General features: G+C 38.8%; 1 protein-coding gene and 1 long non-coding RNA gene across 2 annotated transcripts in view; both read left to right on the top strand.

The window, feature by feature from the left end:
• The window catches only part of mtnr1aa (melatonin receptor 1A a), a 56,743-nt gene extending 42,877 nt beyond the window's left edge, over positions 1 to 13,866 (top strand). Inside the window, exon 2 of the mRNA XM_082164440.1 lies at positions 11,568 to 13,866. Coding sequence (XP_082020566.1) covers positions 11,568 to 12,436 — 869 coding nt within the window. The 3' untranslated portion in view covers positions 12,437 to 13,866. The remainder of the gene's footprint in view (positions 1 to 11,567) is intronic.
• LOC309494947 overlaps positions 1 to 15,967 on the top strand; it is a 161,030-nt gene that overhangs the window by 111,989 nt on the left and 33,074 nt on the right. The gene's annotated exons all lie outside the window — the stretch shown is intronic.

The raw sequence follows: 15,967 nt of genomic DNA, 5'->3' as shown, positions 1-15,967 counted from the left end.
ACAAAAAATGTCGTATTGCGAGTCATTGACGCCTGCCGACCGGCAACGGTACATTGCAAAATTAACAGCAATAGGTTATGATTGCCCTTATTTAATTAAAAACTGGGTCAATGACCCAACCAAATGGCCGGAGGTGTCGTTTCCAGACATATTTTGTTATCTGGTTGAATCTCCAGGTAAGACATCGCGGCAGCTGTAGCGGTAACATTAGCCTATAACTCAATCAACTTTCGTATATGTTGCATAACTCCATAAAACCTTGTCACTTACCAATTGTACGTATGCTTCACTCCAAACTATTAATCCTTTTGTAAAACGGTGATCATTAGTACGAAGTTGCAGAGGGACTGTGCTGACAGTTATCCCTAAATCACAGACTGCAGTCTGTATTGAGTGTAGACCTCGAACTACTCCATAGGTTCACGGCCTGCGTCATTACGTAGCAATTGGCCTATCAAGCGAGCCTTCAGCTGATAACGGTAATGTGAATGAGACATCCCTTATGAAAAACAACTAGGAATCTTGTAGTATTTTGGGACAAAATATTATAGTAATCCTATAGGAATACTATAGGAATACTATAGTATTTTGGGACATACTATAGAAGTACTATAGAGGTATTACAGAACATCACAGAAGTATTATACACTACTATAGAAATCTTATAGGATTACTATAGTTCTTTTCGTAAGGGATGTAGACAAATCTGGTCCACTGCCTAATATGAGTTTAACACCCACTACTATATCACACAGGGATCTACTCACACAGTAATCTCAAAAATTAGTCTTTGGATTCCACAACTTCCCTTGATCATCCTCACGCCTTATTGCTTGTAGCCATTTTGTCCTCCTTTCCGGTTCTGTGTGTTTATTAGGAAGGATGTAGAACTTCAATTCATAATTTGTTTGTTTATTGGCGGTACAGAAAACGACACAGCAATTCTTCGGCATGATTGTCCCGTGTATTTCAATTAGCGCCAAGGCAATGTTTTCCCCCACGGGCTAAATTCACATCACGTGACGGGGCGTTCCCGGGGGCGTTCCCAGACCAACCGTCTGTATGTATGGTGTTGATTTATGAATTTGCACAAGGTTTGTCTTAAAGCATATTAAAAACACCACATAGACATATAAACAACATTAAAAGCATGATTTTCAATCTTTAATTCAAATCGATTAATCGTTACATATTATTCATAGTATAATGTAATTTTACTATTAATTGAAATGCGTAAATCTTAAAAAAAGGCTCTTTTTTGGGGGGGGAGTGCAACCTGTGGAAAACAGTCTTTGGATTGCCATCCTTGTGATTCTAACATTAAGAAAGCATGGATGAACTTTAGTTCCAGTCAAATCACGTCGGTAAGACACTGATCCTTTGTTTTTAAACAAGACAGTTTGATGCAGGCTTTTCAGAGAGACTGCAAATAAAAGATGATTCAGTGCCAACTACATTGGATCCGAGAATAATGTTGCAACACACATGAGTGAGTAACAATATTTTTTAATATCTGTCAATATTGCTTTGTCTGTTACAGATCGTTTGATATGTACTGAGTACCGGTATTTATACTGTAGCGCCGCATTCAAACTAAATAGTTGTGATTTTCTGTTCTTTCATTTGCTTTGGCATTTATGGGGTTAATGCATTGGATTATCGGATACAGAAGAAAGCACGTTGAGAACGCTGCTTTTGTTATTACTGCTTTTTGATCTAAGCCATTTGCTGTAATGCTGAATAAAATCTTCAGTGAGCGGCATCTGTTTTGTCATCAGTAAGACATTACAACGTTTCATTTTATTAAAACACAACACTGAAAATGACAATGTATAAATTTTTCACTTAAACTATTCTATTCTACTATACATTCATTCATTATTCTGTTTACACAAAACACCGCAAGTCATCCTTTGTCACTTATAACTGTGGAAACTACAAGTACTTAAACTTTATTTGCCACAACCAAGACTTATAAACAGATGTAATACGCAAAAATGTTTCACATCATTGGCAAATGTTTCAACTATGTAACGAGATATTTTTAAACACCGGAAGTTTTCAAAACAATTGCACACATGTAATGGCGGGGACTTTTAAAATTATTTTAATATGCAAAACTGTTACCCAATCATAGCAGTGGCCGTTGACTTCCAAGTCTTTAGTGTGACCTGCCTATCAAAACAGAATGTTTGAAAGAGTGGGTCAAAAACAGGATAGAAAATTGCTTATTACTTCCATATAGATTTCTTTTTGATGTAAAAATCTTGATATCATTATAATTGGAGAACATTATTGCTAGCAGTCATATCACCCTGTAGCCCAAGACTGGTTGCCCACTGAAGCTAAGCAGGGTTGAGCCTGGTTAGTACCTGAATGGGAGACCTCCTGGGAAAACGAGATTGCTGCTGGAAGAGGTGTTGGTGAGGCCAGTAGGGGGTGCTCACAATGTGGTCTGTGTGGGTCCTAATGCCCCAGTATAGTGACGGGTACACTATACTGTCAAAAAGCACCGTCCTTCGGATGAGACGTTAAAATTAGGTCCTGACTCTCGGAGGTCATTAAAAATCCCTATGATGTCCTTCGAAAAAGAGTAGGGGTGTAACCCCGGCATCCTGGCAAAATTTTCCCATTGGCCTCTGTCCATCATGGCCTCCTAATCATCCCCATGTACAGATTGCCTTCATCACTCTGTCTCCTCTCCACCAGTAAGCTGGTGTGTGGTGGGGGTTTGGGCGCAATATGGCTGCCGTCACATCATCCAGGTGGATGCTGCACATTGGTGGTGGTTGAGGAGATTTCCCCCTCCATATGTAAAGCGCTTTGAGTACCCAGAAAAGCGCTATATAAATGTAACAAATAATTATTATTATTATTATAAAAAAATAAAAAAAACTCTCTCATTCACCGAGTTCACACAGGCCCATTTAAGGTGCCATTCGGTGCCATGTCATGCAGAGAATTCCAGAGTTACTTAAAGCTTGTAGCATGAGGACCATTCACAAGACAGATGGTGATTCATGCAAAAATAACCTCTAACTGAATAGTAAATCATAAAGAATTTCATAATGATTCTGATTCCAGTTAATTACTGATTCCATTTACAGTTGTTTTTGTCCTTTTTCTTGAGAAAAAGTAATGGCTGCTGAAAATTCATGGCTTTGCTTGGGAATAAATTGCATTTAAAAACATACAGTATTAAAATAGCAAACAGTTATTTTAAATAATATATAAGTAATAGCAATAATATTTAGCAATATTACTGTTTTTACTTAGCCTGGGTTTCCCTATGCTGCCTTGCGCGCTGCGCGATTTTATTCACGCTGCTAGGCAGCCTGGATTCCATGGACCAGATTTTCGCCTCAGCGAGGGGACCAATCACAGAACGCGGAGGGAGCAGCAAGACGATGATGACGTCTATGCGACACACCGAAGCAGTTTGTTTATATCCATATATACCTTCTACCCTCATGTTTGTCTTGCACAAACGGCAATAGTCGCTGAACGCCATCGCGTACACATAAATCTCTAACCCATCGTCTTCTTCCTCGTCGAATTTCTGTCGCTCTACATACGTTATCTGGTATAATTGAAACGATTGGCTATGAGCTACGTACAGGCGCATTTGATAGACATTCGTAGCGCCCAATAAACGGCTCTGGGCATTGGTAAACCACGCCTCAAATACGAGAAAATGAACATGTGGTTCCCAGACCACGTCTCAATGAGAAGAGGTCTGACGTTAGCCAGGCTAGTTTTTACTTTTTATTATCACATAAATGCATAGTCAGCATTACAGTATATCAGCCATTCTGCTTTCATTCAGCGACATCAGTCACTGATAAACCCATGTTGGTCTACCACTATTTTAAATTGACGTGAGCAATGAATCACACACTTGACAGTTGATTTCCAGAAAATAAGACATATGCAGGTTGTCATGATGACAGCAAGGTGTCCAATCCTGATCCTGGAGGGCAACTATCTTTAGTTCCAAACCCCAAGTAAACACACATGAATCAAGGTCTTCAGGATTACTTGGGCTGTATCCGAAATCGCCCCTTATACCCTTAAATAGGGCAATATTTGAGGGGACAGCCATTTGCAGTGGTGTCTGAAACCATAGTGGATGTCATCGAGTGCACTTTTTCAACCCCACAATGCATCGCAATAATGAGTGTACAACTGATGTACGCTCAACGGCTAGAGAATACACATAATAATGCACTTTGAGAGTTGTGTGCCAAATTAATTCCCGCGTCTGACCAGAAGGTGGCGCCCGCAGCTGAATCTTCGGCCATTTTTTAAACCGCTGGTCCAATGTGGCTACAGCATAATATCATACAGGTATAACTTCCCTTTTAATTGATTATTATATTGTTTAATTAAGGTTTATACATATTTCATGACAACGTTCAAGATAAAAAAAGTTATTAATCTGCAAGCACAAACTATTCAAAAGCTGCAGACCTTCCAGCACACTCAGTGTCCGAATTCGTTCAATCGTTTTCATTCACTCCCTCAAGTGAACTATATTAGAGAACTGATGTTGGAAAAAGTGAATTAGGGTATAGGGGGTGATTTCGGACAAAGCCTTGGATTAGGAACTTCCTGACAGATGTGTTGTAGTAGGAGCTAAACTCTGCCGGCTGTTGGCCCTCCAGGAGCAGGATTGGATACCCAATCGCATATATTTTATTATGGTGTTCCATCTGCATCTCTGGAAGAATGCAGACATTTCAGAAATATTGAAGGAACCAAATGTCATGAAAATAGTTTGACTTTTGAATGAAATTCAGTTATGCTGGTATCCCTAAAATGTACATATCACTGAATCCACTAAAATAAAATGTTTCACCCAATTAATTTGGAAAACCTCCAAATTTCAACACCCCAGGAAGCGATCTAGAACATTGCTTATATGTACAGTAGAGTAACATTCATAATAATGCATTTCTACACTTAAACAGTTTTCAGAATCTTAAAGGAGACATTTCATGCTTTTAAATCGTTCCTTTTTACATATAAATCATACATTTGTAGTCTATATAAAGCGGAACTGCAATGCTTGGGTCTGAATTCCTCATTATTATAGCTCCACAGGCCCCTTTTCTACCCCTTTTCTGATGTGCATCTGAGAGCAACTCGTTTTGGTGCGGTCTCTTTAAATACAATTGAGACACTTCATACCCCGCCCCCTCTCCAGGTTGTAGCGGGGACACTCGGTTCCACCCCGTTTGGCCATTTTTGTAGTTTGATAGCAGAGATACGATTATCTAGCGGCACAGAAACGTTTTATTCACACGTTATTAACAAAATGTCCACCTTTTATTAACAAAAACTTGTCCAGCCAGCCTTACATGTTCGAGCCAGAGTCGGAGCCGGAGCGAGATGAAAATGAAGACGACGAACCTGCAGAACAACGTCTTCATATGGATGCATCGCAATGGTGTGTTACTGTATTTACACATGAAACTTTGGTCTTCCGACCTTTTACCACCGTGTCGATTTATTTAGATTAATATGTGCCAGGGAGAGAGAGCAAGACAGCGCCTAGTTTGGAGACGGTGAAGTCTTGTTTACACTTTCGCCTGGCTCTGAAGAGAGAGTGCGCGCGCGCGCGACCGGGTCTCTCTCTCTGCTCGTTCTTTCAGTTAAACATGCGCCCTGTCACAAGCGCGGCAGTTCATCTACATTAGACGGTGTAATGAAGCGTGTGGGTTACTACATCCAACAACCGAACATTTTAACTTACCCTCTCGTAACTTCTGCATCCTTTAGCTTGGACTACAAAATTGCAGCGAGAAATAAAAATGGCGGATTGCTCGAAGTGGTGGGCCGGAAGTCAATAGCCGCGTTTCCACTGTCGGGCCAGTGCGAACCAGGGCTCTAAACGGGCCGTGCCAGGCTAATAGCCTCGGGCTAATAGCACCGGGCCTGCGTTTCCACTGTCGGGCCAGAAGCTCCACAGCGCTTCACTAAAACACGCCCGTAACACGCCTCTCTAGAACAACGTCACACTAACCCATTCACCAACAAATGGAAGTTTTATCAGAAAACTAATCAGAAATCACTGGAAACAGCGTTGAAAACAAACATGATAAAAGCGGCCGTTTGCTGGCATTTTTGTTGTTTACTTGAATATTTAAAACCCAAGCATCGATGTTTTACCACAGGTTTACAATAAAAAGTGATACATGATTGATCATAATGAATAATTTATGTCAAAATTGCACATTAGTCACTCAGAAATAAATTACCGTTAGGTCTATTTCCCAAAAGAAAGAGGACACACTTACTACTTCAGTCGCGTCTGTTTCTGTTTATCTGGTAGTTACAGGACATATTTACGTCACATTTAGAAAGAATGATAATTTCTACAAATATATGCAACCAAAAATACGACCTGAGGAGCTTTAGCACTCTCTCGACTCCCATACAGATATTTTCAGTCAGAGAAACAGAGGAAGCTCCCGAAAAAAAAGTTGCTTTATTTTATGATAGTCCGGTATAAAGAGACGAGACGTAGGCTACTGACAGATAAAATAAAAACATGACTGTGATAGCCTTTATGATTGGTCTGATTTCTTCAAGCGTTCAATGTTTTTTTACTATGCGTATCTTCAAGCGTTTACTATGGTAATGGTCTTTTGCATCACAAACACAAGGCATTCAAACATGAACGGGAGTTAAATTATTTTACAAGTCTTTAATGCTGACCGAATCATCCGGCGCTGCCGTCTCCCGACTCAGGTGAACTCCGCCTCTGTTCGTAACCACTCCTCTAGCCCAAGCTGGCCCGCTCTGGCCCAAGGTATTCGTTGGCCCCGAGTAAGCCCCGATCAAGCCCCGGAAGTGACAGTGGAAACGCGACTGGCCCTGGCACGCACTAGCACGGCCCGGCCCTGGCCCGACAGTGGAAACGCTGCTAGTGTCCTTATTTGGCAGTTCCGCTGCAAATACTGTGACGTAATAGTTCAAAAAACGCCATAGAGAACAGAAAAATCGGAACAGGTTGAAAAATATGACCAAAACAGAATATAAAGATATCAACGAAGCACCTGAAGAGAATAATTTCAACTTTTCTGTACTTCTAAACACTCCAAATATACAACAAAATGCATTTAAGGGCTAAAAAAGTGGATTTAGCCTGATATGTCCCCTTTAATTGTAAAGGATAGTCGAGTGTAAATGTAATGTATGTGTGCAATTACAGTGCTGTCATCCTCAGTTGATGCATCTTTAAAACGGCATGCCTTGACATATTGAAATGTAGTCATATTTGTGAGGTATTTAACATATATTAACATGCATTATCCTGAAGGTTTTACATAATGACCTGCCGGAAGGAAGCTGCCAGACGTTTTGACCTTGTCGATATTGCGACCTGCTGACCTATCTCCTGTTGAGCACTGACCCAAGGCATCCCGCTCTAATTACAATGTGGTCACAAGGATATTGGCCGCACCTGACGAGTCGGGCCATGCCTGACACGGCCCTGACTTTTAACGTTAATGGCCATTCCATATGTTAGATGGAAGACGCTGAAAAGAGAAGATGATATGTACATGCTAATGTGATTCACCCAAGCTGGAAGATTACAAAGTGTCTAGAGGTTAGAGGGAATGTCAGGGGCCATTTGTTTCACGGCAGTCACAGGCTCGTTAAAAGTACTGAGTCTCATATCTTTCCGGTAATATTCTTCCGTCACTTGTCAGTCTGGGTACCACTCACATCCTGAAATCCCACAAGGGAAAACATTTCAGAGTTTGGGACCCAACTGGAACAAGTTCAGAGTCCTATCAACCTCTAAGCTAAATACAATGGTTTGAGTGGCACCTTAATCGCTTCGATAACCCAAACTTGCGGAATGGAAGAAAAGCCAGGCCGATGGCATTACATTCCCCTGGGACTTGACAGTTTGACTTTGTCAAGGGCAATTCTTTGATTTCTTCCATTCCTCCTTCCGTCCGTAAGAATGAAGGCTGCCTTGTCTCCATCGCCTACCCCTCTTAGTCACAAATAAGCTGAGTGCACCAGTGAAGTTGTCATGGAGACAACCCAAGTAACCTCTGCTGTCAGTGTGCATCAAGACTTAACCTGTAATGGCTCCATTCGAGGTATTGAGATTCAAAACAAACTTGTTTTGTGAACATTTGAATGTCTCCATGTTTAGATTCAGATAGGAGATCTCTAAAGGGATAGTTCACCTCAAAATGAAAATTCTGTGATCATCAAGTCTCCTTCATGTTATTCCATAACCTGTATGACGTTCTTTCTTCCGTGGAACATGATGTTTTTTGACAACATATGCCTTTTGAAAAAAAAAAAGTCTCTATATACATTTGTTCAAAAACTACAAAACCGTACCTAAACATACAATTCACTGCAGTTTCAAGCTCTTCTTTGTTGGAAATATGTAAATGTAACTAAAGTTTTATTGTCATCATTGTAAATATTCACTTTCCCATATAGGGCCATGGAGGAGAATCTGAGAGGGTCACATTCAGCGGACAGACACCATCACACTCTATTTTTTTGTATTTATTTCAACAAACGACAACCAAAATCAAATCCATAGAAGATTGTGAACAGTTTTGAAGTGTCTGCGTGCAAGTTCTGCTAATTCACAAGCTGAGCGATGCTAATTATTAAACCAAACAATATACAAAACTTTCAAAAACACTCAGCAATGTGATTATTTTATTGAGTGATGGGCAGTGGGTTTAATCAGTGACATTATTAGTAGATTTACTATCCGGCGTCACTTCCTGCCTTGGTGTTTTTAAATGTAAAAAAAGGTGAAAAAAATGTATTACATTGTCCAGTTTTCTCCCTGAACGATGATATGAGTTACTATGGCAATTCTCAATGCAGCATGAATGACCTAGACTCTAAAAAAAATGAAATGATCAATAAGTTATGACAACATGTTTTTATATTGCTTTAATTAATCAAAATAACTTAAGCAATTTTCAACTTTTTTTCACAAGTTATACAAGATTCAACTAATGTATTTAGTCAGTTTAATGTAATTTAAGTTGAAATGACTTAAGCATCCAAGTTGATTGTACTTAAAAATTTACGGCGGCAACTTTTTTTACAGTATACAATGGCGACAGAAAATCATAATACTGCCCTAAAGTCCCAAGCAGAAAGGCAGCACAATCCTCCCAATATGACATATAAGCAAAGCAGTTACCCAGAACTCAACACGGCGTGACATTAGCTTCACATTCTCTATAATAAAAAAAAGAATAAAAAAAGAAAAAATTTAGGCCAAAACTAAAATAAATGTTTTCAAAATATCTTCCTTTATGATCTTGAAGCTTAGAACGACGCGATCGAGGGTGAGTAAATGACAGAGCATGATGAGTGAACTATCCCTTTAAGCTTTACATTAGATTGTAAGTATAGAATAAATGGAGGCGGAACCTCTATATGCCACATGATATGCTGTATTCTGCCTCCAAGGAGGATGCTCTAAGAAATGACGTCTGGTATTTAAGAACAGCCAAGGTTATTTGCCTGAAAAGCATAGATGATATTTGTGCAAATGTTGAGAATGTTTGTGAAATGTGCCCCTATGTGGATGACATGTCAACATTGTGCTCAAGGGGATGTTTGAGTGACAGCTTTGCTTTAGGCCACTGCAAGCTAATCGTCAAGACCGACTGCCACTACTCGCAAATTAGTGCTTCTGTTCTACGCTTTGACAACACTACTGTCACATGCTGACGTTGCGAGGGGGCTGCAAGACAGCTGACACACAAGGACGGGTTTGTTGAAGGTTTGTCTCAAAGTCAAATAAGTCCTTTTCACTGCAAATCCACCTTAAAGATGATATGCACTCTAGTGAAGTTACCCCTAATGAGAGTTGAAGTACTCTACGAGACATAGTGATTCTCAGTTGTTTTTAAGTAGCACTTTTTTTTTTCTTTTTTTTTTTACAATAAATGTGATCTCTTTGTGAGTAACCCCCTTCCTAAAATGTATAATTGCATGTACAAATATGTTCATGAAAAAATATTCATCTACAACGATCTATTTATACTGTGTGAGAAAATATTGACATTATAATGTTGTTTCAAAACTAAATAATTGGCTTTTCTTCTGCAAACTCCATTGCACCCTCTTGTGGCGACCCCAGTTTCATAACCCCTGAATTAGGATATAGACACAAAGGAGACAATTGTCGAACAGGAAGAAAAGCATTAGATGGTCCAAGTTGATGATGGCAGACTTTGGTATCTTGGTAAACTGGTCCCTTATGAAGCATGTGAGACTATTCATGACTTTAGCTCAGTAGAAGAATCTGAGGAAAATTTTGCTTTCCAAATAGTTTCATTGTTGTCTACGGGAGATAAATTACATATTAAAGAGTTCTCTTTTGTGCTTTTTCTTTCCTTTTTGTGAATTGAATCCAGTGCTATTGTAATGCAATAACTCCAGATATGGTATTGTGTTCATGAATGAGACATAAAGCCTCTGTGTTGCCATTCACATGTGTTTTCTTAAGCAATCTTCAGAGAGAAGGGAGCAATACAGAGTACAACTCAGCTCAGCTGTAACTGCCTTTAGTGTTTCCCTCTTCGATGTCAGTTAATTATTTCAGCTTTATACACAATGTCAAGTCCTTGTGTCTGGCGGCAATAAGAGATGTGCATTCATTAAAACCTACCATGTTCTTTCACTAATGAAGCCATCAGCTCTAGGCCATGCCTAACCATCCACACAACGGGGGAAACTAATAATTGCACACTCTCACATTAAACACACATGTGCACCCTCCTTTTTAGAGAATGCATTCTGTGGATCGAAGGAGGCAAATGTTTGGAGTGCGGCTCATGCATTTGTTAATGGGGCAATAAAAGGTCTCCTGAAAGACTTAGTAAACATATTCTGTTTACTTGATTAAAACATTTTTTACAGAGGTAGGAAGGCAACAATGCACATCCTGATTGATTTTTGAAGTCAGCATAGACGTATCCTTCACTGCCTATGATATTCCACATTTCTGTGTGTTCAATTATTGCGACAGTAAAGCGATAAAATTTATAAAAATGGCATCTGTAAATGGCGTTTAGTGGTCAGTTTGTGTAAATGAAAATGTTTGACCATTTTTTTTTCACTTTTCATGTCATTTCTAGTGTTGTATTACAATAATCACCAAAGCTCTCTATTCTGCTGTAGATCATTAAACGGTTATGCTGCCTCAGAAATCTGTCCGAAATCCGTTTCATTCAGGAAGAACCTTAATGCACAAACGCTGCCTGTAAAGTCATTGCCTGACTGTAAAAAAAATCCAACCTATATTTTGTTAGACACTCTATTTTACTCTTTTATTTTTTATGCACTTGAATAATAACATTTTCTGTGTTTAGTCAAAACTACTTAAGTTGAAAATCTCAAAAAAAGGTTTGCAGCTGGCTGCTTTAAGTTAACTTAAGGTAACTCAACTTATTTTTTTACAGTAAAGACAGCAAGTCAACCTGTAAGCTGTCTAAGCTTTTGGATGCAGTCATCGACTCCTTACCCTTTATTCTCTCTTTCTGTCTGTCCCTCAGGTAACATCTTTGTGGTGAGTTTGGCAGTGGCGGACCTGGTGGTGGCCATCTACCCATATCCACTGGTCCTGACCTCCATATTTAACCAGGGCTGGAACCTGGGATACATGCACTGCCAAATTAGCGGCTTCCTGATGGGCGTCAGTGTAATCGGCTCCATTTTCAACATCACCGGCATCGCAATTAATCGCTACTGCTATATATGCCACAGCTTGAAGTATGACAAGCTCTACAGTGACAAAAACTCAGTCTGCTACGTACTGTTAATCTGGGCTTTGACGGTGCTCGCAATCGTGCCCAACTTGTTTGTGGGCTCCTTGCAGTATGACCCACGGGTTTATTCCTGTACGTTTGAGCAGTCAGCGAGCTCGGCGTACACAATCGCCGTTGTCTTCTTCCATTTCATCCTTCCTATCATGATCGTCACCTACTGTTACCTACGAATTTGGGTTCTTGTCATACAGGTGCGTCGACGAGTCAAGCCTGACAATCGTCCCAAGCTCACGCCTCACGACATACGAAATTTCGTCACAATGTTTGTTGTTTTTGTGCTCTTTGCCGTGTGCTGGGCACCATTAAACTTCATCGGGCTGGCGGTAGCGATTTCTCCAGAGCGTGTGGTTCCTTTAATACCTGAATGGCTCTTTGTGGCAAGTTATTTCATGGCATACTTTAACAGTTGCCTCAATGCAATCGTCTATGGAGTGTTGAACCAGAACTTCCGTCGCGAATATAAGCGCATCGTGGTGTCGGTATGTACTGCGAGGATCTTATTTGGGGAAAGTTCAAATGAAGCGCAAGAAAGACTCAAGAGCAAACCTTCGCCACTCATGACCAACAACAATCAGGTCAAGGTGGACTCTGTGTGAACAGCGTGAGTGCATGTGAGGTGAAGAGAACACAACTAAGCAAACTTGATTTAGAAAAAACAAACCTGATAACCAAATATGTTGTTAAGATGCAGCCCTGAAACTGTGATTTGTTGCCTCAACACAATTAAAACAAACAGGAAATTATTATCATTGTCTTTTATAAAGCACTTTTTTCATCATTGGTCAGAAGTTCTTGTAAGTATGTATGAATTTCTTGTTTTAATATTTACAGTGATTATATCAACAAATCTATATTATAAAACATACTTTGTGTAATGATTTTATTTCAATATCTTTGTCTGAAAGAAAAAAAAATATGAAGGTGTGAATGATAAATATGAAGTGCAACAGTCGGGTTCCGAAAGTATAAACTCTATTCATTTTCTCCAGGGAAATGCATTTGTAATGATATAAACTTTTAAATACAGACATGTTGTGAGCTCTGAGGTTGGTAAGCAATGGTATATGCTTTTGCTGAAGCCATCTTGCATTATTATTTTGACTGATTAAAAAAAATTATGTTTAACAGCTGAATTCCTGGTGAAAAACTCAATTTCCCATGATGATACAGAAAATTCCACCAATCAGAAAATTGTAGCAATCAAATTGTGCCAAAAGAGCTCTGCTGGGAAACATGCCAAGGGATTATGTCATTTGCAATGCTTAATGGGATTGTAGTTCTTTCCCTCAATAAAGCTGTTAAGTACACCGTCTTGTATTGTCTTTTTGTCTGATTTTCAAGTACTTGAGTACTTTCAAGTAAATAAAAGTTTGTAATGTTGTGATTCATCTAATAGCTGGTTGGCTTGGTTTATGGTTTAACGCTTTAACAAAGAATTGTTTCAAATCCCAATGGGAAAAATAAAAGGGAAAAATACTTCTGGAACCAACGCCGCTAAAAACGGGGGTGGACACTGTTGCACTATTACTGTATATAAATATATATTGAGTGTGTTTCACTGATGTTGATAATTCAGTGAAGAATGAATAACAACGTTGTCAAAATTATGCCATGAACATCAGCATATCTCTACAATGCCTGGTCACAAATTTGACCTAAACTTTACAAACACTCTACAAAAGAGGTTTACTGCTTTGAAATGACCTCACCTGGTTTGCCACTGTTACTCTCCATTTGAGAAAGCAATACTCCTGGATTGCTGCTTTCCCACAATCCCCTGCAAATATGTATGAAAGTATGGGATTCCTACTCTTTAGGGTCTCTGTCCTCTCCTCCTGCTACTTTTATTTTTGCTTTTTTTTTTTTTTTGCTTTATCTGTCTTTGTCTTTTTAAACTTTTATTCTCTCCCTCTATTTTTCTTTTTATCTGTCCTTCTCCACTCTTTGTATGCATGGATCTAATGACAAGTTTATATGCAAACTGAATAAAAATGTTAAAATAAAAATGTTTGATGAATAAAAAATAAAATGATGGAATTTTATATATCTTGAATATGTGAGAATGATGTTATTATTTTTTATTTATTTTCTAGTAAAATGATTTAATCATTCTTAAAACAATATAAAAAAAAAAAGTAAAACAGCTAAAACAAGATAAAAGCTGCTTAAAAAATAACATTTGTATACGTTTTATTCCAGAGAATAAACCCTGAACGTGTACTTTTATACCATTAGCAAAATAAATAAATAAACAAATCTTGTTCTAACCATAAAATCTAACATTTTGAAGAAAAAAATGTCTTCTTCTTAAAAACGGGTGCAGATATTTTTCTGGGGCAAAAAGCAGGCAGTATCATCAACACTCCAATAAAAGTATTAAAGTACAGTATTAGATTGAAGCTTATGCAATAGTTCTAGCTGAACGCCCACCACTGTTGCTCGATAAAGAGAGAGAGAAACATGCTGTTGTGACATCACTCTGTGTAATCCAACCCAACTGAATGAACAACATAAAAATGCCAGGATTTACACTGCCCTCTAACAGAATTATGCATTAATCTGTACCTGTCCTGCCTTTATCGCCCTCTGCGACCAAGGGATTCATATCTATTTATAAAAATAACTGAACACTTTATGTGGAAGGAGGGGTGATTTATTCTGACCCTGTCCAGGTGTGGTTATGGTTGGAACATAATAGGTGGTCAATTTTGTGGAAGTTATCATTCACAGTGTATGGATTTTTTTTTGGTACGAACAGCAATTTTAAGTTTAATGAATCTGTGTTGATTTGCTGTTTCTTGTACGTGAGACAGAGATTTCAGCGCCGGACACAGGCTGATCAGGGTTTAGGCTGTTGTAATATGATGATATCAGAGCTGATTCAAAAATAGTCAATTTAATTTGAGGTGATTTGCAGATGAGCAGGCCTTGGCTTCCCAGACACAGATTAAGAATATTCCTAGACTGCAAAGCATTTCCAATGAAGAATCACCTGTGATAGAGTAATTTGACCCATTTCTGTTATTCTGTGTCTAAGCAACCCAAGTTGTATGTGTATGGGTTTAGTTTCGCGTATTGCCACTAAAGAACACATAAATATTATTTTTTTCTTAATGTGAGAATCATCTGTATCTTGAGGTTTGTCATTGTAATCTGGAAAAAAGAAAAAGAAAAAAGGGTAGCCTACATATCAGCCAACAAGTCTAGATTCCAATTCTTTTAATTTGTGCTGGAACTGTGTGGATCTGAATCCAGCATCCCCAGGATTGGGTCCGGAACCTACTTTTACCTTTGAATGAAATACTCTGTCACAAAAACCCAATGTCAGCATGCAGGGATAACCATAGCCCTGTGTAAATGTACAGTAAACTCATGTTGAAAACAACAACAACAACAACCTGGGGCACAAGATGTGTAGTTATGCTCGGATTGGTCTATCACTCAACCAACAATTTGCTGCTTCTTAAAGGGATAGTTGACCCAAAAAGGAAAATTCTGTCATTAATTACTCACCCTTCTTACTCCCTCATGTACTCACCCTCATGTCTTTCCAAACCCGTAAGACTTTCGTTCATATTTGGAACACAAATAAAGATATTTTTGATGAAATCTGAGAGCTTTTTGTCCCTCCATAGACAGCTACGCAACTACCACTTTGATGCTTCAAAAAGTTCATAAAGAGATCGTAAAACTAATCCATATGAATTGAACGGTTTAGTCCAAATTTTCTTGATCACTTAACAGATTTAATTTAGGCTTTTATTTACATATAAACACTGATCAGCTAACATAAACAGAAGCTTAACCGAACACGCAAGCACAAACCTCATTGGTTCTTGCAGAAGCTCAAACGTGCTGTGTAACACATGAGAATGAACCTCGTTGGTTCTCGCACGTCAAGCGAACATGCTTGAGCTTCCATTTATCATAACTGATGTGTGCGTTGATGAATGTTTACACGTGAATAAAAGCCTAGATTCAATCTGTTCATCATATAAAGCGATTGAGTCTCTTCAGAAAATATGGACTAAACCACTCAATTCATATGGATTAGTTTTCTGATTTCTTTATGAACTTTTTAATGCTTCAAATTAGTTGCATAAGCTGTCAATGGAGTGATAGAAAGC

Source organism: Leuciscus leuciscus (genome assembly GCF_965113295.1).
Source record: "Leuciscus leuciscus genome assembly, chromosome: 3".
In the NCBI taxonomy this organism is placed as follows: domain Eukaryota; kingdom Metazoa; phylum Chordata; class Actinopteri; order Cypriniformes; family Leuciscidae; genus Leuciscus; species Leuciscus leuciscus.
The sequence above is the reverse complement of the archived record's forward strand: the minus strand, read 5'-3'. Positions and strand labels throughout refer to the sequence as shown.